The sequence below is a fragment of the Rana temporaria genome, chromosome 9 (assembly GCF_905171775.1).
Source record: "Rana temporaria chromosome 9, aRanTem1.1, whole genome shotgun sequence".
Taxonomy (NCBI): domain Eukaryota; kingdom Metazoa; phylum Chordata; class Amphibia; order Anura; family Ranidae; genus Rana; species Rana temporaria.
Genome location: NC_053497.1, coordinates 149,991,934 through 150,014,243, shown reverse-complemented (window position 1 = coordinate 150,014,243; position 22,310 = coordinate 149,991,934). Strand labels below are relative to the sequence as shown.

General features: G+C 44.5%; 1 protein-coding gene across 4 annotated transcripts in view; it reads left to right on the top strand.

Moving 5' to 3' along the window:
• Positions 1–21,615, top strand: part of DENND1A (DENN domain containing 1A) — a 1,239,075-nt gene extending 1,217,460 nt beyond the window's left edge. For 2 of the 4 annotated variants that reach the window (XM_040324851.1, XM_040324852.1), the window contains 3 exons: positions 17,607–17,735; positions 17,936–18,179; positions 20,260–21,615. In XM_040324851.1, the coding sequence (XP_040180785.1) occupies positions 17,607–17,735; positions 17,936–18,179; positions 20,260–21,477 (1,591 nt within the window). In that variant the 3' untranslated portion in view covers positions 21,478–21,615. The remainder of the gene's footprint in view (positions 1–17,606; positions 17,736–17,935; positions 18,180–20,259) is intronic. The other 2 variants (XM_040324854.1, XM_040324853.1) reach the window with 1 other exon arrangement.
• The last annotated feature ends 695 nt before the right edge of the window (positions 21,616–22,310 follow it).

Below are 22,310 nucleotides of genomic sequence, written 5' to 3'. Positions count from 1 at the left end.
CTGATGCTTCTGTCAGCATAGGTTGCCTCCGCACCCTTGTATATTAGTCATGCTTTTATTAAATCTTCTTTGCGAAGGAAGTAAAAAGACACAAGTCTATCTAGCTCAACCAATAAAAAAATAAATAAAGACGGATAGAAAACCCCCATATACCCCATATACAGTTGTTTTATTGTGACAAACATCTTTTAACATTAAAGAAAGGTGTTAGATATAATTTGTGTATCTCTAATTTGTATACAGTGATGATTAGGCCAATGTGATAAGAGTACCAAGATGCATTTTACAACATAGGCAGTCAAGTAGAATGAAACCATATACATAATTGCTGTCAGTTTGAGGGCATGACAAACCAATAAAAATAGGATTTTTTAATACAGCTTACCTGTAAAATTATTTTCTTGGGAATACATCACGGGCACAGAGCCTTAATTACTTAATGGGTTATGTAGTCACCACTGGTTTAACCCAATTAGAATTGAGTTCCTCCCCTATATAACCCCTCCCAAATGGAGAGTGCCTCAGTTTTGTAGCAAAGCAATAATTGTTCCACGTTCAACTCCGAAGAGGGGTGGGAGCTCTGTGTCCCGTGATGTATTCCCGAGAAAATGATTTTACAGGTAAGCTGTATTAAAAAATCAAATTTTCTTGATCATACATCACGGGACACAGAGCCTTAATTACTTAATGGGATGTCCCATAGCAATGTTAAAATTGAGGGGAGGGAGACACAAATCAGAAATATGACCGCCATCATGGCCAGATGATCTATACTGCTGCCTGCAGCACAATACACCCGAAGGCGGCATCCTCATACCCTTCACATCTACGTGGTAGAACTTAGTAAATGTATGGACCGAAGACCAAGTAGCAGCCTTACAGATCTGAGCCATGGAGGCCTGGTGATGCACTGCCCATGAAGCACCAACTGCTTTAGCCGAATGCACCTTCACCTGAAAAGGAGGAATCTTCTTTTCTAACCATAGGCCTGAATAATGACTTGTCGAATCCAATCTGCAATAGTAGAATTTGACGCTGCCTGGGCCCTGGCAGAATAACAGACAATCAGTCTTAGGCCTCGTACACACGACCGGATCTATCCGCTGGGATTGATCCGCGGATCAGTTCCAGCAGATAGATCCGGTCGTGTGTAATCCGGTCGATCGATTTCAAGCGGATTAAAAATTTCTTAGCATGCTAAGAAATCTATCCGCTTGAATCGTGTCCAGCGGATTGATCCGGTTGTCTGTACAGACTCACCGGATCAATCCGTCCGCTCCCCTCCCTCGCATGCGTCGTAATGATTTGACGCATGCGTGGAAGTACTTACCTTCCAGAGTCACCCACGTCGCGGCAACGGCGCGACACGTCACCGCGGATGTATTCCGCGCGGATTTTGATCCGATGGTGTGTACAAGCCATCGGATCAAAATCCGGAGGAGGAATCTCCGCTGGAAACGGTCCGGCGGACTGTTTCCAGCGGAGATCCCCTCGTCTGTACGAGGCCTTACGTATCTGAACCGTAGCTTGCAGATAAACTTTCACCGCTCTACAACATCCATAGAGCGTAGACCTTCTTCCTCCGCAGACTGCGGATCTGAAAAAAAGACGATAGGACTATATCTTGAAATCCTGAAACCACATTAGGTAAAAGTCGGGTGAATAATCATGTATGGTTCTTTACAGCCAAACCGTCAAAATTAGACATTGTAAGGCAGGATGGAATATCCGCTCTACAACATCCATAGAGCGCAGACTGCGGATCTGGAAAAAAGACGATAGGACTATATCTTGACTCAGATGAAATCCTGAAACCACATTAAGTAAAAGTCGGGTGAGGACGCAGCACCACCCTGTCATCATGAATAATCATGTACGGTTCTTTAGAGTTGAAAATATGTTTATTGGAAAATTTTCGACATATCAAACAGATAAAAGACAATAAACATTAGAAGGCACAGTCCGCATACAGTCACAATAATGATTGGAGGGAAGAATCAGCCAAGTGGCTATCGCCTACAGCTAGACTCTCACCAATAAGCAAAACAATAGACATGGCTACAACTTTATATAAAATGAACCAGTAATAAAGGAAATTATGCGTGACCACTAGGGTCTCTGCTTTTTAGTGGAGCTGTGACTGTAAAACTACTGTATTGATATGACAAGAGAAAAATAAAAAATAAAGGGGGGGGAGGGGGAAAAAAAAAAAAAAAAAAGAGAAACAAGGAGGAAAAGAGGAGCAGGAGTGTAGAGAAAGTTGAAATGAGAAAGGAGAAGGAGAGAGAAGGAGGAGAGAGGGAGAAAGTGAATGAGACACAGGTGAGAGGGGATTTGAAGGGGGGAATGCGTGGGCTGCCGACAGGACAATCTAGAGGGAGGGTGAGGGAAGGTGTATCTACGGCGGAAGGTCCCACATCGGGGCCCCAACCCGTCCCGGGGAATAAAACATTACACTTACGATCATGTTGCGGGAGACAACATGCTCAACAGAGTATCAGACGAAGAGAAGTGGAGCCAGGTGAGCCACAGTTGTTTATATTTCTCGTAGGTATCATTGTCCAGAGCTAACATCTCCTCCATTCTCATAGTGTCATTCATAATTGAGACCCAATGTGACAAGGGAGGAGTGGTGGTCGATTTCCAGTAGGAAGGTATGAGCTGCCTCGCTGATGACATAAAGAAGCGGAGGAGACTCCGCTTCTGCGATGCAATGGAGCCAGGCAGAACGGAAAGGAGAGCAATTTTGGGGGAGGGAACCAACGATTCATTATAAGTCTTATTATAACACTCAAATACCTGAGTCCAGAAGGGGCGGATCCTCTCACATTCCCACCAGACGTGTAGATAAGACCCCGTAGCTGCAGAGCATCGCCAGCAGGATGCCGGGGTGGACGGAAATATTTTGTGCAACATGGAGGGGACCCTGTACCATCTTGAGAGAATCTTGTAGTTCTTTTCTTGCGAGTAGCAGGAGATTGTGGACTTATGGGTAAAGTGAAACGAAGTCTGCCAATCTGAACGTGGGATGTCTTCACCCAGGTCTGCGGACCACATCCTAGTGTAAGACGGGAGCTCGGAGTGTGTGAGTGACTGGAGAAGACTATATATGGCTGATAGAAGGTGTCTAGGGGTCTCAGAGAGAGAACACAGACGTTCAAACTCGGTATTAGGACGGTGTATTTGAGAAGAAGAGTGTAGGTGCTTAGTGAGTGTAGAGAGATGTATAGCAGTTAGCCAATCGTGCGTCCCCTCCGGTACCACCGGCGTCCCCAGTGTCGGGTGAACAAACGAGCGTGCTTGAGGCCATGCGGTCCTTCTAAAGGGACCCAACAACGGTACCCCAATACCCTGAGGGAAGGATGGATTATCAAACAGTGAGGTCAGTGGAGAGGGATCCGAGGATAAAAGGGCGCACAACCCCCTGTTATACCAAATCCTAAGGGAAGCCAGAGTAAGTGGGGATGGAGGAGGCATGCGTGTCAAGTCAGACCTATATCCCCACAATAGGGACCGGAGATCAACGTGGGCCAGGTCTTGTTCTATGGCAACAGAGGCCTTTAAAAACGGACGAGGGAACCATTCCAGTACTCGTGCTACATGGGTGGCCTTGTAATACGTTTCAAAGTCAGGGAGACCGGCTCCACCCTGCAACTTCGAGCGGGTGAGCAAGTTGTACTTCACCCTGGGCAGCCCACGACTCCATAAGAATCTAATGGCAAGAGAGCGTAGGGAAGTGAAGAAGGATTTGGGGATTACAATTGGAATAGTTTGGAGAAGATAAAGAAGTTTGGGAAGAGTGTCCATTTTGAGTGTGTTGATCCGGCCAAACCACGGCAGAGAGGACCCTCCCCATTCCTCTAAGTCCTTTCGGACGCGTGAGAGCAAGGGTACATAATTGAGGGAAAATAGGTTGGCGAGGTTAGACGGGATGATGACCCCAAGATACGAAATCCCCCTTGCTTGCCACTGAAAGGAGAAATTGTTTTTTAACATGGTCATGGTGGCAGGGGGAAGGGAAATGTTGAGGGCCTCGGTCTTGGAAACGTTGAGCTTAAAATTGCTGAATGAGCCAAAACGGCGGAATTCCGCGAAGAGGGACGGTAGGGAAAAGAAGGGGTCCTGTACGTATACCAGAAGATCGTCCGCGTAAAGAGAAAGCTTGTGATGGGCGGAAGGTGTGTGGATCCCATGTATGGAAGAGTTTTGTCTAATGGCACAGGCTAAGTGTTCTATTACAATGACAAAAAGGAGGGGGGATAAGGGGCAGCCCTGCCGGGTGCCATTGGAGATGTCGAAAGCTTCTGAAGTAGAGCCATTAACCAAGACCGAGGCCGAGGGATGCGAATAGAGGGACATCACCTTAGAGATAAAGGACGAACCTATCCCCAACTGTTCAAGCGAGAGTCGGAGGAATCCCCAATTAACCCGATCGAATGCTTTTTCAGCATCGAATGAGAGGAGGCAGGCCTTCAGGCCCTTGCGCTGGATAAGGGAGATTAAATGGATTGTCTTGGTGGTGTTGTCCCTGGCTTCTCGGCCCGGGACAAACCCCACCTGGTCATTATGGATCACGCCGGGGAGTAGAGGGGACAAACGGTTGGCCAAAACCTTAGCGAACAATTTTAGGTCAACATTAAGAAGGGATATCGGCCGGTAGCTACTGCAAAGGGAGGGGTCTTTGCCCGGCTTGGGCAAAATGGAGATATTAGCGGATAATAATGTCTTAGGTGGGGGGAAAGAATCATCCATGGCATTGAATGTTTTAGCCATCAAAGGGGCCAACAACGGGGCAAAGGTTTTATAAAAGCGGGGGGTATACCCATCTGGGCCGGGACACTTGCCTATTTTCAGGTCCTTGATGGCACCTAGAAATTCAAACGAGCCTAAGGGTTTATCCAGTGCAACTACGTCAGAGGCGGCAATGGTGGGCAACGCAGTCTCGACGATATAGTCCCACATGTCGCCCCCCGAAGGAATGGAGCGTGCGGCCGCGTCGGTGGGCGACAGATTATAAAGGTGAGAGTAATATTCCCGGAAGGCAGAGGATATACCCGTCGTATGGAATGATTTGGTGTGATCAGGGCGTGAAATAAAGGGGATGTTGCATCGCGAAGATCTAGGGTGTAGGACCCGAGCTAGCTGTTTGCCACACTTGTTGGCCAGCGAATAATGAAAATTGCGTGCCCGATCCCGAGCTACGAGCGAGTGTGAATCAAGAAGTTGAAGCAGGTCCCTGCGGGCATTCGAAAGTCGAACAAAAACCGCAGGATCCAAATCCCGTTTGTGGAGGGGCTCGAGCTCCGCTATAGTGGCTAAAAGACGACAGATGTCACCCGATCTCATTTTCTTAAGGCGGGAGCCATGTTGAATGAGAACCCCTCTGATTACACACTTCAAAGCCTCCCATTGAATGACAGGGGAAGTGGTGTCAGAGAGATGATCAGAGACAAAGTGTTGTATGGCGGCAGAAACCTCCGCCACGCACACGGTGTCCCGCAGCAAATTATCATTCAGCCTCCAACTTGTTCCTCTGCGTAGTGATGGGGGGCGTGCAAGGGTCAAGTAAACGGGCGCATGGTCAGACCAGAGCAGTTGACCCATGGATGCCTGAATGGGAGTATCTAACAAAGATTGGGAGATCAGAAAATGGTCTAGTCTGCTGTATGAGTTATGTGCCGCAGAGTAATGGCTGTAGTCCCTTTCCGTGGGGTGCTGGATACGCCAAACATCCACCAAAAGGGAGGAGTGAAAGAGAGCTCTAATGCGTGTAAGTGTAGAGTGTGGTATGGAAGACTTACCCGAGGATGTGTCAGCAGACGGGGACATGACGACATTAAGATCTCCACCAATGATGTAACAGGGACCCCCGAACGAAGACAGTCTGGTGAGAACCGATGAGAGGAACCGAGCCTGACCAGTATTAGGTACGTAGATGTTGGCCACTGTAAAAAGAAAATTGTTTAGTTTCAGTTTGAGAAAAAGAAAACGGCCATTAACATCAACAAGGGTGTCCAGGACCTCTGGGTTGAAGGATTTATGGAACGCTATGGATACACCCTTTGATTTGGCCCTGGAGTTAGTACTATGGAACCATTGTGTGTAATATTTGTTACGCATAGCCGGTACGGCATCAGTACGGAAGTGAGTTTCCTGCAACAATAAAATATTAGAATGTTTTTTGTGGAAATGGTAGAGAATCTGGCTCCGCTTCTCGGGTGTATTAAACCCCCTGCAGTTGAAAGATGCTAACGTTATAGGGCAAACAGAGGCCATGGTATATGTAGGCGAGGGGGAATGGGAGAGGGAGGAAGGGCACATGGAATAGGATTGTTACTTGTCAGCAGGCCACTAGAGCAGAAACACAGATGTACGGTTCTTTACAGAAAGCCGCCAATTCCGATACGCTCCTTTGTTGAGGATATGGCTGCAAGAAAGAAACTGTTTCTTTGTCAAAAAGATTTAAGAAGCATGGTGTAATGGTTCAAAGGGTAGCTTCTGTAGAACAGATAATACCAAATTCAAATCCCATGGGCACACTGGAGACTTAGACAGCGGATTCAAGTGCAGTGCTCCCTAAACAAAGTTCCAGACTAGGGAATGAGAGGCAAGCGGTTTTTGAGAAATACTGACAAGGCCGAGATTTGGCCCTTGATAGCACTCAAGGGCAACTTCATATTTAAGCCCAACTAAGGAAGGTCAAGAATCCTATTAATGGCATACTTCCTAGGATGCCCCCTTCTGGGTTCACACCAGGAAACATATACCTTCCAGCTTTTGCTTAATAGATTAATCTGGAGGCCGGCTTCCTAGCATTAACCAGAGTGGATAGGACTGGACCTGAGAGCCCAGGTTTCCTCAGAATGTAATAGTAGGTCTGAGCATAGTGGGAGAACCCAAGGTCTACCTACTGCCATCCTTACGATTTCCACATACCAGGACCTCCTGGGCCAAGCCGGGGTGATTAAAATCACCGGCTTTCCTTCCCTCTTGACTTTCTGAAGGAATCGTGGGAGAAGCGGAACTGGAGGGAACGTGTAATCAGAGAATAACGATCCCATGAGATTGTCAGGGCATGGGGAAGCCAACAGGTCCGCATTTGGGGTACCCCATTTTTGACATATGATTTGAAAAATGTCGGGGTGTAGAGACCATTCTCCTGGACTCAGCTTCTGCCGGGTTAAAAAATCTGCCTGACAATCTTTACCCCTGGAATGAAGACTGCAGACAGGCAAGGATATGCCTTTCTACTCCAGCTAGGATGTGAATCGCCTCTTTTTGGGCATTCAGACTTCTGGTGTCTCCTTGGTGATTGATATAGGCCACGGCTGTAGCATTTTCAGACTGAATCCGAACAGGCCAACCTTGCAGTCTTTAAGACCAAACTCTGAGGGCCAAATGAATTGCCCGAATCTTCAAAATGTTGATGGAAAGGAACTTTTCGGCTCCGGATCATCTCCCCTGGGCAGATGCTTCTTCTAGAACTGCCCCCCAGCCAAGAAGGCTGGCATCTGTGGTCACCACTTTCCAGGTAACAGATTTTGAGGGGGGGGGGCGACCACAAACTGAGGCTCTGGTGAACCTTTGGAGATAAGATGATAGGAAGGTCCAGGGCCTGAACATCTTTGTTCCAAGCTGGCAGAATTCTTCCCTGTAACGGCCTTGAGTGAACTGGGCATAAGGAACAGCCTCAAGTGAGGCTACCATCTTCCCCAATACCTCCTGCATAGAGATGGAAGGCCTTCTCTTTGCCTTTATCACTCGGACCAAGTCCTCCTATGGCTTTGCCTTTGGTAGGGAAGTAATACCTGGCTTTGGGACGTGTCTATAATCATGCCCAAGTACTCCAGTCTACTTTGAGGCTGCAAGGAGGATTTCTCCAGATTGAAGACCTAGTCTAGGTACTCTAAATATTCCACTGTGCTGTGCACATAGTGGCCCAAGCATACAGCGCACTGATCTATGATCAACAGATCGTCCAGATAGACTTTTACTTCTATGCTTCGTGCCCTTAGCCTTGCCATGGATGGGGCCAGTATTTTTGTGAACACTCGCAAACCTTAGAAACCTTTGGTGAGTGGGAAATATTGGCACATGCAGATATGCATCTCTTATGTTTATTGATGCCAAGAATTCTCCTCCCTGAAGGGTGGAGACAACTGAATGGACAAACTCCATGTGAATGGAGCGAATGTTCAGAAACTGATTCAGGCCTTTCAGATCCAGGATAGGTTTGACATCCCCGTTTCGTTTGGAATCGTGAAAGGTTTGAGAAAAAATGTAATCCCTGCTCCTCTGGGGCTAACTACATGATTAACCCTTGGGACAACAGGTGTTCCAAGGCCAAGTAAAAAGCCTTCTTTTTCCTGGATCTTTGATAATTCTTGATCTCAGAAAACGGGGTGATGAAAGTTCTCTGAACTCTAGCTTGTAGCTAGGGACACTGTGGAGAAGACCCACTTGTCCCGAACTTTGTTCCGCGAGGCGTTTGCAAATTGCAGCAGCCTTCCCCCCACTCGGCCAAGCTGGGGCATCCCTTCATAGGGAAGTTTTGGGGGTCTGCTTAGACTTTGAACCCCAAGCCTTTTCTGCCCTTGGACTTGGCTCTGGGCCTTTCCCCTAGTGTTTTACTTGGGAGGTCATTGCCACTGCCTGGAGTATGAGGTTCCAGGAGCTGGAGAAAGAGTATGTTTAAATCAGGGACGTTTTACTCTTCTTCTTAACCGGCAACAGAGTAGACTTGCCTCTGGTAATCTTCTGGATGTATTTATCCAAGTCCATCCCCAAACAGGTGTCAGCCCCCAAAGGGGAACGCTGCCAAGTATTTCTTGCAAGAAACCTCGGCCTCCCAATGTTTTAACCAAAGGGACCTGCGCATGTGTACCTGCAGGAGATACAAGCGGGATGCTTGTTGAACAGAGATCATAATCGCATCAACCGCAACACACAAGGCCTAAGAAGGTCTTCATGAACCTCAATCTCCTCTGCAGGGAGGAGGTTAATCATCTGCTTCATTTGTTCCTTGAGGAATTGATACCAACGGCTGCCACTGCAGGTTGTACTACAGCCTTAGCCATGGAAGAGGAGGTTTTTAATAGGGACTCCAGCTTTTTATCAGTTGGATCCTTAAAGCCCTGAGCATTGTCTATAGGACAGGTCAGGTTATTGTTTGCACAAAAAATAGCTGTATCTATAGCAGGTACCCCCCTTTTCTTAGTGAAACCTTCCTCCATAGGATAAGTAGGGAGAACTGCTTAGGAGGAGAAACAGTTTACCTGGGTGAACCCAGCCATCCTACATCAGTTTTTCCCGCAAGGGATGAACTGGAAAAGAGCATGAAGCCTACGGGGACTTCCGAGATCCCAAAGAGGAAACATTCTCTAGGTTGCATCTTTTGAATTTCATTTGTGGGCGCTACTCACATATGCGCTTGCTTCTGCGCGCGAGCTTGTCGGGACGGGGCGCTTTTGAAACAATTTTTTTTGTTTTCTTATTTATTTTGCTTGATTTTATTTATTTTTACACTGTTTTTAAAAAATAAATAAAAAAAATGGGTCACTTTTATTCCTATTACAAGGAATGTAAACATCCCTTGAAAAAAGCATGCCAGGTCCTCTTAAATATGAGATCTGGGGTCAAAAAAGACCTCAGATTGCATATTAAGACTAAAATGCCATAAAAAATAATTGTCATTTGAGAAAATGATAACAAAAAAATGTGCCTTTAAGACGTATGGGCGGAAGTGTCGTATTGACGTCGCTTCCGCCCTGCTATGGTATGGAGATGGGTGGGGGCCATCTTCCCCTCACTCGTATCTATGCCACAGAGAGAGAAGGACCCGATCGCCTCTACCGCTACCGACTGCTCCAGTAAGCGGCGGAGGGCGTGGAAGAGCGCCCCCTCTCCCGCCGCCGATAACGGTGATCTTGCGGCGAATCCGCCGCAGAGACCACTATTATCGTTTACAGGACAGCAGCTGCTGCCGTTACCGAGATATCCATATTTAAAGTGCCGACGAATATGTACGTGAGCGGTCCTTAAGTGGTTAAATAATATTTTGGGCATTTTATAATTACTGAACCACTAATATACTTATTCTCCTAGCCATAATGAATGGATTTACCAAAACTTCCAAAATTTATTGGCTTGTTCTTTTTAAGTTTTAAATTGATTTTGATGCCAGATAGGGCCAGATGCAGCCCTTTGCTTGTTTTTAACCAGCCCTTGGGGCACTATTTAATTCACTGATATCAACAATGGGGCAACATTCCTTCTACTGACACCAATGATAAGGAGAAATTCCTTCTAATGACACCAATGTTGGTACAGAATTCCTCCCACTGACCCAAAGAATGGGCCACAATTCTTCTCAATGACACAAACAATGGGGCACAGAGACATCAATGATAGGGCACAATTCCAGACAATGTTTTTTCCCGGATAATGTTCTGGAGGTATATTCAAGCAAACAATATATACTTTTAAATTAAGAGGTTGTTTTAACCATGTGAAGATCTGTAGTGGGAAAATGTGTGATTGATGGCAAAATAATTAGGGGTAGATTAAGTGCATCATTGTCAGTGTGAATTTGTCACAAACCTTGACAATTTGAACTGAGAATATGATGAAAAATGCATAAGCAGAGATTACCTCTGAAAACCACCAGATCCAAAGATATAGACAGCTGACGTTGTATGCAAGTTTTGACTATTCCTGTAAAAGTTCAGCTGGCTTTGGTGTATTCACCACCTGAGCCTCCCTTTTGGTCGTCTTATATGATAGTTGTCCTCATAGCTCAATAGGGAGGCTAGAGAGGTTATGCTGCGTACACACGATCGGAATTTTCGTCAGGATTTTTCAGATGGAATTTCGTTCAAGCTGTCTTGCATACACACTGTCACACCAAATTCCGACCGTCAAGAACGTGGTGACTTACAACACTACGACGAGCTGAGAAAAATTAAGTTCAATGCTTTCGAGCATGCGTCGACTTGATTCTGAGCATGCATGTTTTTTTCTCCGCCCGAGTTCCATAAAGACGAATGGAATTTTCGTCGGAATTTCCAAAGGAAAAACTCAGATGAGGCACACACACGGTCGGAATATCCAATGAAAAAATTCCGTCTGACTTCTAGAGTGTGACTTCTAGGAAATTGAGATTTGCAAGTATCTTTTATATGTGTTTTTTACTGAAGATAACCCTTTCTTTGGGTAAATATTTGTTTAGTTTTAGGAGTGAGTAACCTACCGTATTTGCCGGCGTATAAGACGACCCCCTAATCTTCCAGCTAAAATGTTGGTTTTGGGATATACCCACCGTATAAGACGACCCTCTTCCTACTAGTTATGCCTCGCCTCACCTCACTGTGCCATTACATGCCAGACTGTGCCACCATTACATGCCTCACTGTGCCATTGCATGCCAGACTGTGCCACCATTACATGCCTCACTGTGCCATTAGATGCCTCACTGTGCCACTGTTATATGCCTCACTATGCCATTGATACATTTTATTTTGAATCCACAAAGAATTTGTGCCGTAAGTTACGGCGGCATAGTGTATCTCTGGCGGCGTAAGGGCGCGGAATTCAAATGAATGTAATAGGGGCGTGTTTTATGTAAATACGTTGTGACCCGTCCCTGGGGTAAATGCGCCGTCCCTGGGGGTATCCCAGTGCGCATGCTCGAAATTTAACCGGAACAAGCCAATGCTTACGACGGTGACGTCATTCTACGCAAATTCCTATTTGCGAACGACTTACGCAAACAACGTAAAAAATTCAAAATTGTACGCGGGAACGACGGCCATACTTAACATTGAGTATGCCTCATAACAGCAGCCTTAACTATACCCCGGAAAAAGACGAACGCAAACGACGTAAAAAAATGCGCCGGCCGGACGTACGTTCGTGGATCGCCGTAAATAGCTAATTTGCATACTCGACGCGGATTTCGACGAAAACGCCATCTAGCGGCCGCCGAAAAATTGCATCTAACATCCGATGGCGTACTAAGACGTACGCCTGTCGGATCGATCCCAGATCAGTAGATACGCCGGCGTAATCCTTTTGTGGATCTGCCCCACTGTGTTCAGTGTTCCGCCTATCACGGATGCCCTCTCGTCCTCGGACGAGAGGGCATCCGTGATAGGCGAAACACTGAACACAGTGTCTCCTGGGAAGCTGTGTGTTCCACCTATCTAGGAACAGAAGAAGGAGGAGGCGCGACTTTTGAAAACTGGACGGCCGCGGTTAGGTTACCGGCATATAAGACGACCCCCAACTTTTAAGAAAAATTTCAGGGGTTAAAAAGTCGTCTTATACGCCGGAAATTACGGTACAATAAAAATGAACTTGACAAAACATTATGTAGTTTGCCATTGCCAAGGTAGTTAAATCAAAAAACAAAAATGTATATATTGCAGCTTACCAATCCTTAAATGTTTTGTAGTCGTCTTTTCCACCATAGGACTTTTGTTCCCGAAAAGTTTGTCCGTTTGCAGAGCAAACTTTTATCCGATGAAAACCGAAAACGGTGTTTACTCGGTGGCCTCTGTAATAGGAAGTCCCGTCTCCTGGGCCCCCATTGGACCACTTTTCTGTCTATCATTTCTCACTGTATGTAATCTCTCGCCACTCTTTCCACCCCCCTACCTGTGCCCTTCAAGGCTGCAGATGGGCATCGATCAGGCTGCATTGATGGCAATGTTGAGGTTTCTTCATTGAAGGCAATGGTGAGGCTGCTGCATTGATGGCACTGGTAAATCTGCATTGATGACACTTGTGAGCCTGCAGATGGGCATTGATCAGGCTGCATTGATGGCAATAGTGGGGCTGCAGATGGGCACTGACCCTTATTTTGCTTCAAAATAAGGGTCATTATTTTGCCGTCTATATGACTGGACGCACAGTCTAAATCAGAGTGGGGCAGTGGACTGGATCACACGGGAGCTCGTTCCCTCTATCCCCTTCTTTTTTCCTTTTCTTTCTCCATAAAACCATCAAAGCTTATTCCCCACCTTTTCATTTTTCTTTTTTGGCGCTATGCTCCCTTAACAGGCATCAGCGTTCTTCTCGCCCTCTTTTTATCTGTGTTGAGGTAAGAGCTTCTATAGGCAATATCCCTTCGTACTGGATAGGCACAAAATAAAACTGGATATTAACATTTGTATATATTAACACCAGAAAGTGTTGATCCAGGGAATATCTAATTGCCTCTTGGTGGTCAGCAAGGATTTATTTCCCCCCTGCTGGAGCAAATTGGACCATGTCTCATAGGAGGCTTTTTTGTTTTTCTCTGGATCAGCTGTGGGTTTAGGATTGTGTACATGGAGAGTTTCCATTTATTAATTTTTTTCTATTGGTTAAATAGGAAAACAAATGCAGCCACTCCATCTAAGTGGTAAGCTGCAATATTTAAATTTAATTGTTGTTCCTGTGTTCAGATACACTTTAAACACCATGTGTAGAATCTCATGTTGATCCATTAGAAATGATCTTTCAATATTCTAACTACACTCCTGCAAACTGATCTTTGATTGCTGTCACTACAACTGTCATTTAAAGCGGTCTCCTCCTTCCTCAGGGGAGCGTGTTTATTGTTCTACAGTAATCAACATTTATTTCAAATAATAGTACTTCAAGCAGTAATGTTCCGTAAATGCAAGTTGTGTTTTATTCTACTTCCTAATTATAATCTTAGGATTTAAATTTAAATGTCAATTAAATTTGAAATATCTACATTTGTCAGTGATTCCTGTTTCTGGCCAAGTTGATGTGAGGCAAGCCTGTCCATTCATTCTCACCATGCATATCGTCCTCATTAAAAATAAACTCATGCCGTTGTAATAATGCACACAGGCCCCACGCTACCCGCGGCTATAGCAGGATGTGTGTCTGACATGGCATTTAAAGAGAAGCAAGCTGTCACTAGTGTCACATGCAGGTGTTAACACAAGGAGGGTGAACACTTGGACAGAGAGGAAACATGCAGTGCATTATGGGCAGTGGCCTCGATCAATAACGACGTGTGTTTGACATATTGAGCTTCAGCTGAGCGCAAAAATAAAATTTAATATGTCAGTAGTAGAAAATGTCTAAGTTCTCTGGGTGTTTTACATCTTGCAAGTCTTGCTTAAAAAATTATAGACTGATATAATATAACTTCTTTAATTTTGGCCCATAACATCTAGCACTATTATTCATTTGTGGTAGTGTACAAACAGTCTTTTATGGGCTCATTTTAAAAGCAGCAGTCCATATGCTGCTTTAAAGAAAAGTCTCATTTGTTAAGCACATTTATGTTCCTTGCACATTACTTCCCATGGAAATCAACAAAAAGCTTAGCTCCATTAGTTTCAAAGAAAAGAAACAAAAAAGTTTTGGTAAGGAGGCGAGCCTAGACTTGTCAAAGTCATGTGACCAACCTCTGCTCCAATCAGCGAGTATTCCCTGCAGGCTCCACACTGCGCCCTGTATTTTGTGAATGTGTTGTTAAATGCAGCTGTTCTATGAGTAAACAAGATGGTTATCTGCTCTCCACTGTGAATGGGCCCCTTATTGTTCGAGAATAGCTTAGACAGGTCATGAACGTGGTAACGAAATTCAAGACTACTGTAGTGAGTTTTGGTTTTTGAAAGGCTAGTTAAAGCAGAGGTCCACCCTAAAAAAAAAAATTGCGAAAAAGGCTACAAAAAAATAGAAAAAAAATTCTTATACTTACCAGAAGTGGCTGTTACTAGGCAGATCTTCTAATCTGCCACTTCCTTGACCACCGTGGTCTTCTTTCTTCTTCTCCTCGCGCTACCTCCTGAGAAATGGGGAGCAGTGTCTGCTGGAACCTTGTGTGTGTACCAGGAGACATCTGCCCATTCACATAGTGCCGCACGGCTCGCGCATGCGCAGTAGGGAATCGGGCAGTGAAGCCGCAACGTTTCACTTCCTGATTCCCTCACTGAGGATGGCGGCGGGGCAGCCGAGACCCAAGCGATTGCTTGACTTCGGCTGCTGACATCGTGGGCACCCTGGACAGGTAAGTGTCTTTATTAAAAGTCAGCAGCTACAGTGTTTGTAGTTGCTGACTTTAAATGTTTTTTTTTTTTTAAGCCGGACCTCCGCTTTAAAGGAGCCACAAGTTGTAGGCAGGTAGAGGCTTTAATAACGGTTTGCAATGGGTATGGTAGACTTCCGTTTGGCAAACTGGAGCTCTTCTTTCAACGTAAAAAATAAAAGCATTTGTATAGTAAAGGGGGATTTTCACCACCCCATGTATGAACTCAGCACTCATAACCTCTTTTTTTTTCTCTGAAACATCTACCCACATCTGGATCTTGGATGGCACTGGGGTGGGCTGTGCCTGTCACCACCATCAACTGCCCCTCTCTGTACTTAATTTCCCCACCATCAGTTGTGGTCCTCTCTGTACTACCTGTGCCCACCATCAGCTGCCCCCTTTTGTGCTGCCTGTCTCCACCAACTGCCTCCCTCTGTATTGCTTGTCCCCACCATTCAACTGCCTCCCTCTGTACTGCTAGTCCCCACCATTCAACTGCCTCCCTCTGTACTTTCTGTCCCCATCATTCAACTTCCTCCCTCTGTACTGCCTGTCCCCATCTTCAACTGCTTCTTTTTGCACTTCCTCACCCAACCATCATGTTTCCTCTCTGTACTGTCTGCCCCCATCATCAACTGCTCCCTCTGTACTGCCTGCCCATCAACTTTGGGGTTATTCATTAATCTAGTCTTGCTCAAGAGAATTGTAAATGTTTACATGTTGTTTATAAGGCCCCCTCCCCAACTTTTTTTAACTCACAAAAGATCAGACATTGTAGATGCAGTCTGCCCATAATATAGAACCCCCCCCCCCCCCCCCCCAACCTCTTATTTTTTATTTTTACATGCAGCATACCTTACATTGCCTGCCTACACTAGATAAAGTTCTGTATGTATATCATTGAATCCCCCCCATCTGATCTGAAATTCACAAATACATGCAGAACCCACAAACCGATCTGCCCCTTCATCTAAAGTTCTAATGTCATCTGCAGTCATATTATACTACTTGTGCCCCTCCTTTGAGTAAACTGACCACGCTAGCATGGCTGCCAATCCATCTATCAAGGTCAGTATATGCTTTGTGTCATCTCACTGTTAATACAGGAACGATGTTCTAGAGTACAGTGTGCCTGTATCTTCCATAGTCTATGGAAAGCCATTGATTTATGACAGTGCAACATACAGGATCTCTGTGGAAAATGTGTTTGTCATCAGTGAACTTGACAACTACTTTAAGGTCATTGTAGAGTCTTTACATGCATGTACAACCAAAACGTTTCTACTATATTTTTCAAAATTATAGAGCGATTGGGAGTTTTTTTTTGTTTTGTTTTGTTTCTTGCATTAAAGTATATCCAAAGTCATAATTTTATTTTTAGCTGTGGATCCAGTTGGTAATTATAACTTCTGTGGGGATTGTGTTGCTGTCTGTGTCCCATTGAGGAGATTTCTTTTCACTTTATGTTCTGGAATCTGGAGAAGCAGCATGAAGTTAGAGGAAATCTCCAAAATGAGGAGATATCCTCATCAAAAAGTGCCCCCCAATGAAAGATTTCCTCACTATTGTTGTCCTGATGAAGACTTATGCCTTGTACACACGATCGGTTTTCCCAGCAGTAAAAAGTCCGCCGGGAAAACAGAGGGGAAAATCGAGAATCTGCTCTGTAGCTTTTCCCACACACGGACGGGTTTACCGGCAGGAACACTGCCATGAGAGCTTTGATCGGGAAACCCGGCCGTATGTATGCTCCACCGCAGGTTTTCCACATAGGTAAACTGCCTGTTTAAAAATTCTGGGAATTCCAGTGTTCTAACGAGCTGGTTCCTACCATCGATATGGTTCCAAGCCGATGGAGGCTCAACATCTGTTTGTCAGCTGTAGACGCTCTCGCTCCCGATGGCTGATTATACACTCTATAGTACACGCCGCTCTACACAGCAAGGGCCAGCAAGGGGAGGATGTGATATTGACCAGTGTTTTTTTGATTAGTTATCCACGCCGCGGATAACCAATCAAAAAAACACTGGTCAATATCCCATCCGCCCCTTGCTGTGTAGAGCGGCGTGTGCTATAGAGCGCCGTGTATAATCTGGCATCGGGAGTGAGCGTTTCTAAGCTGACAATCAGCTGTTGAGCCTCTGAGATTTCCGTGGCCTCTTACTGCGCCTGCGCAGTCTAGGCAGGAACCATATCGATGTAGGAACCAGCTCGACAAGACACAGGCGGGAAAAAAGAGAACATGTTCTTATTTTTTCCCGGGGGGGGTTTTCTGTCGGGAAAACTGCAATGGAGCATACACACGGCCGGTTTTCCCGGCCAAAAGCTGTCATGGCAGTTTTCCTGACCGTAAAACCGATCGGGTGTACGACACATTATAGTTTTGTTTTCCCATCACTTTTCCCCTCTTGTTGTAAGTGATGCTTCCATATGTTTAATTTCTGTATATTGCCAGTGATCATTTATGCTGTCCTGAGACAAAGGTCTTAGGATCATGTATCATGCTTTGTTAAATTTCTTGAGGACTAACTGCCTCCTTCTCCTATTTTCTCAGCGTTGTGAAGCCCACACGCCACTATACTGTCTTCCTTTCTGAAGATTCTTCTGATGATGAGTTCCTGCAGGAGGAGGATCCTGTGTCTGCCTTTTCTGAAAACTTTATCTTCTCTGCTCCTTTTGAATGGTCTCTGTCTTCAACTTTCTCTTCTTTTAGAATATGTAGAGCACTTTGTACTGACTTTGTTTTTAAATAAAAAAAATACACTAAAAAAATGTTATTGAGAACGAAATGATAATAATTACTGAATAATATATTTTTTATTTTATGGATAAGTTATATGTCATTCTTTACAAGCACTAACTCATGTTATTTGCACTTGCTAGGCCTCAGCAGTATAGAACCTTGAAGGAATCAGACCCTGATGGTGATGAAATGATTAGCCCAGAAAAGGAGAGCGACTCCATGACCGAACAAGAGCAACCCAATACGGATATAAATCTTCTTGATGATATTTTTAGTAATATAGGTGTAGAATCACAGCCACCACTTCTGAGTCAAGCTAAGAGTCTTGAAGATCTCAGGACTCCCAAAGAAGACCATGAAGACCACTTCACATTTGATTATCAGGTATGCAAACAATTCATGCTACTGACTGGGAAAATGTTTAGTCGCTACGCAATGAACAGTGCTAACATTTGTGTTATTTGAGGATTACCAACCTGGACACTAGTGGTTTATTTAAAAGTAGACTGCTGCTCTTACGGTTGCCCCTTATCATTTCTATTTTAATTGTATTAATACAAATGAAACCTTGAATGATGGCTCATCTGTGTTGATAAAGACAGATCAACTTAATTTGGCAGGTCAGTAATACCATTACAACCCAGCAATAGTTTAGGGAAATGGGTGCTCCCTCAACTCATTCCTTCTTTCTAATCCACATGCAGCTGGTTCAGGCTTGATGGCAATAATCAAGTGTATGTTATACTTTGCAAAGGCATGTAAATAATAATCTAGCACTAGCTAGCTATTTAGCACAAACATTCACTTTCTCTTTCTTGCAGGATATGGCAGATACTGGGGAAAGGTCCTCAAATTAGCAAACCATTAAATTCAACTATATGCATTTTTGGACTCCCAATTGACATTTGACTGACAAATCACCACTATGACAAACGTGGAACAATATCGTCCAGATCGTGAAACATGTGCGCCATGCATGCGTCCACCCACTGTGCAAATTAAATGCTCACCTACAGTCTTGACCTTGCAAAAAAGATGTCCTCCGCTTGGAGGACATAATGCAATAGGGAGTGGGGCTACGCCAGTGACGTCATCTCTCAGCCATATTGAATGGAAAACACTGTGTGGTGAGATCATTGTATTGAATGCTATTGTAAGCACAATATGTGCATTTATTTTGAAAGTGCTTTAAAATCCTTGGGATCAGGGCTGGTGCAAGGATTTTTGACACCCTAGGCAATACCAAATTATGTCCCAACCCCCCCGACTCCACCCCATTTGCTTTGCCCATGTATACCCCACCTTTTTAATGAAGCGCCCATCAAATACAGCCTCACCGGCGCCATTCAAATGCAGCCTCACCATTGCCCATCAATGCAGCGCCCATCGATGCAGCCTCACCAGCGCCCATCAAATGCAGCCTCACCAGCGCCCATCAAATGCAGCCTCACCAGCGCCCATCAATTGCAGCCTACCAGCGCCCATCAATTGCAGCCTCACCAGTGCCCATCAATAAATGTTTGCTTGCTTCCATTCATTTGGGAGTCAGGACACAGAAACAGTCCTCTGCCGCCGCTGTGTCTCTGACTCTATGTGAGAATGGAGCTGCGACTGCCTGCTGATGCTGAGACTTAGTTGCTTGCTGCAGAGAGAAAATAATAGTAGGCACCCCAGGAGCTGGGCAACCTAGGCAGCAGTGTACCCTAGGTGGATGCCTAGTTTGCCTAGTGGTAGCATTGGCCCTGCTTGGGATATAGATTAAACTTTATACAGAGAGCACTATGGGTCCTTTTTTGCCTTACATATGCCTAAATATCTATATGAGCAGTGCATGTGGAGATAACCAGAGCAGTGATTTCTATTCCTGTGATAGTGAACACCACATCAAATAGAGAGGATGAAACCCAGTGGGGACACATGAATTTAACCCTTTTCTGGATAAAGTGTCAGCCTGCACTTATCCAGAGGGTGGTTTTAAGAGATGTTTAATGATCTGATTCCAGCAACTACCTAGAGGGTGATATAAACCGTTGTTTGACCTCATGTTTTGCAAGGTCAATGCTGTAGGTGAGCATTTAATTTGCCCAGTGGGTAGATGCACATATGGCGCAGTTATTTCAAGATCATGAAGATATTGTTCTATATTTGTCACAGTGGTGATTTGTCAGCACTGTCTGTAAATGGACTTCATTTATGATTTTGTTACAATTGTATGAAGGTTGCGCTACGCTATTTATGTATATTGTTTCACTTAGGGGGATGCTGGAAATCGCTCATGGTGTTTCAGCTGGCAACCAGTAATTTATATTGAAAATCTTTTTGTTTATCATTTATTCTGTTTTTTGTTATTTGACTGTGCTGGTTGTCTTTTTGCACTATTTGAGATCATTTTAAATGTTTTAATTGTGAAGATTTTTTTTTTAATTGCCATTATTTTATAAATTAACACAATCTCTTTTGGCAGAGAATGGATTTTACAGTTCCAGAGAGAAATCGCTTAATGACAACAATGAAGCACAGCAACCCTTACAACAAATTGTGGGGCATGGGGCAGGACGATATGGCAATTCCAAATAAGTACATTCAAATTTCACCAGAAAGATACCAGACCTTTCCCCGGAGTGACACAAGCACCCCACAAAAAAAGATGACATCACTTTCTGTAGAAAAAGAGGGACCACCCAGCAACAACCAAAGCAGTATCACTATCCCACGACCACATGGAAGGAAGACTCCAGAGCTGGGTATTGTCCCACCTCCGCCAGCACTCAGACTCTCTAAACCGCAGAATGCAACAGCATTGACAGAGCCAGGGAAACATCAGCTTGGGGAAAGTTTTGGCTTCCCTCTCCAAACAGCAACAGGGTCTTTTGCAGAAGTGCTAACTGCCGACAGCAACAGACAGGTCCCTGATTCCAGTTCTATGGACCTTCTGCAACCTGTCAAGGTTTCCACAGATGTTTGCCTAAATGATGATTTTCTAAGTCTTTTGGATCCTTTAAAAACAGATCAAAGGCAGAGTGAAGGCTTTCCTACTGTTGCTGGGAATATCCATAGCTCAGAAGCTGCCCATTCCTCCACTACTCAATGTTATGCTCCATTGCAAAGTGATTTTACAGTTTTCCCTCATCAGCTGGGTTTCTCAACCCCACAACCATCATTTGTGCATTCACCACTTAATCCATTTATCCAAGTAATGCCACCTGACCAGTCAGTGTCCATCATAGGTATCAAACCACGACCATTCACTCCACCAGTTATTTCTAACCCTATTTTTACCAGAAGTGTGTTTTATCACAGTCAGCGACGTCCTGTTCCAGGTTTTTCAGGAAGTGGTCTTTTACGTCAAGCACCCTCAAGTTCACCAGCCAATCAAAAAATACATCAAAGTCACAAAACCTTAGAACCAACCCAGAATGTTTCATCGGCTGTCAGTGGTCCTGGAGGACAAAGAACTTTTCCTGTGACTCAGCCACTCTCTAAACCCCAAGATGGCAAGCACAGGGAATATCCAGTCATCCCTCCTAGACCTTCCAAATTATCAGACCCCGTTCTACTTCCCTCCAAACCAGGTCAGCCCAAGGATCCTTTCGAAGAGCTGCTCAGTAAAACCAAAGAAGCAGTAACACCAACTTCTGGTAAAGTAGAACAGCTTCGAAAGCGGTGGGAGACATTTGAGTGAGATTCAGGTTCATAAACTTTTGCTAAAAAGCAAACCACACAATTGTAAACAATGTTTATTAGCTCTAATGAAAGTGTTTGCTGATAGAGTTCAGGCTTAAATATTTTCAATTAAAGGCTTTAATATCAATGGACTTAATATACAATTGTATTTCTTTGGGTAAGTAGCTCATATACATGTCTCGTATTTGCTTATGTCTGCCTGACTATTTAAAAAATGGAAATAGTCTTGATGTGGAGCTACTGAAACTAGAGCTTTAGTCTTAATAGAAAATGCTTCTGGTGCAGTATGAGCATCCATGTGAGGTCTTCAAGCAGAACACAGTGACACACCTTGCTTGCTTAGTCGGCACCCCCACTTGTTCCTTTGGAAGTGGTTTGTGGTGTTCATGCACATGTTATCATAATAACAATTTCAGTCACCTGTAAAACAAATGTTGTAATGAGGTTTATGATTCTGTACATATAATTTAAAGCTCCAAAAGCTTTTTTTCCTGCAGCTTGCATATACTGTATATCTTTTCAGAGTATCTCAGTATGTACGCAGTTTAAATGAAAAATATGTGATTTAAAAAAAAAAAAATGTTCAAAAGTCCCAAAGTTGTCTTTAGAGCAGGAGCTGCGAGTGCTCAGTGTTGGGTCAACTTTGTGACATTAGTGGTTTAGTTATATAGAACATGTAGAAATGTTCCAAATGTCATTCAGCCTAGGTTCACACTGCTGCGAATTCAAAATCGCGGTAAAATGCGCGCTTTTACCGCAATTTCGCGGCCGCGATTTGCCGCGATTTCGGCCGCAATTTAATGTAAATCGTCCCGAAATCGCAAAAAGTAG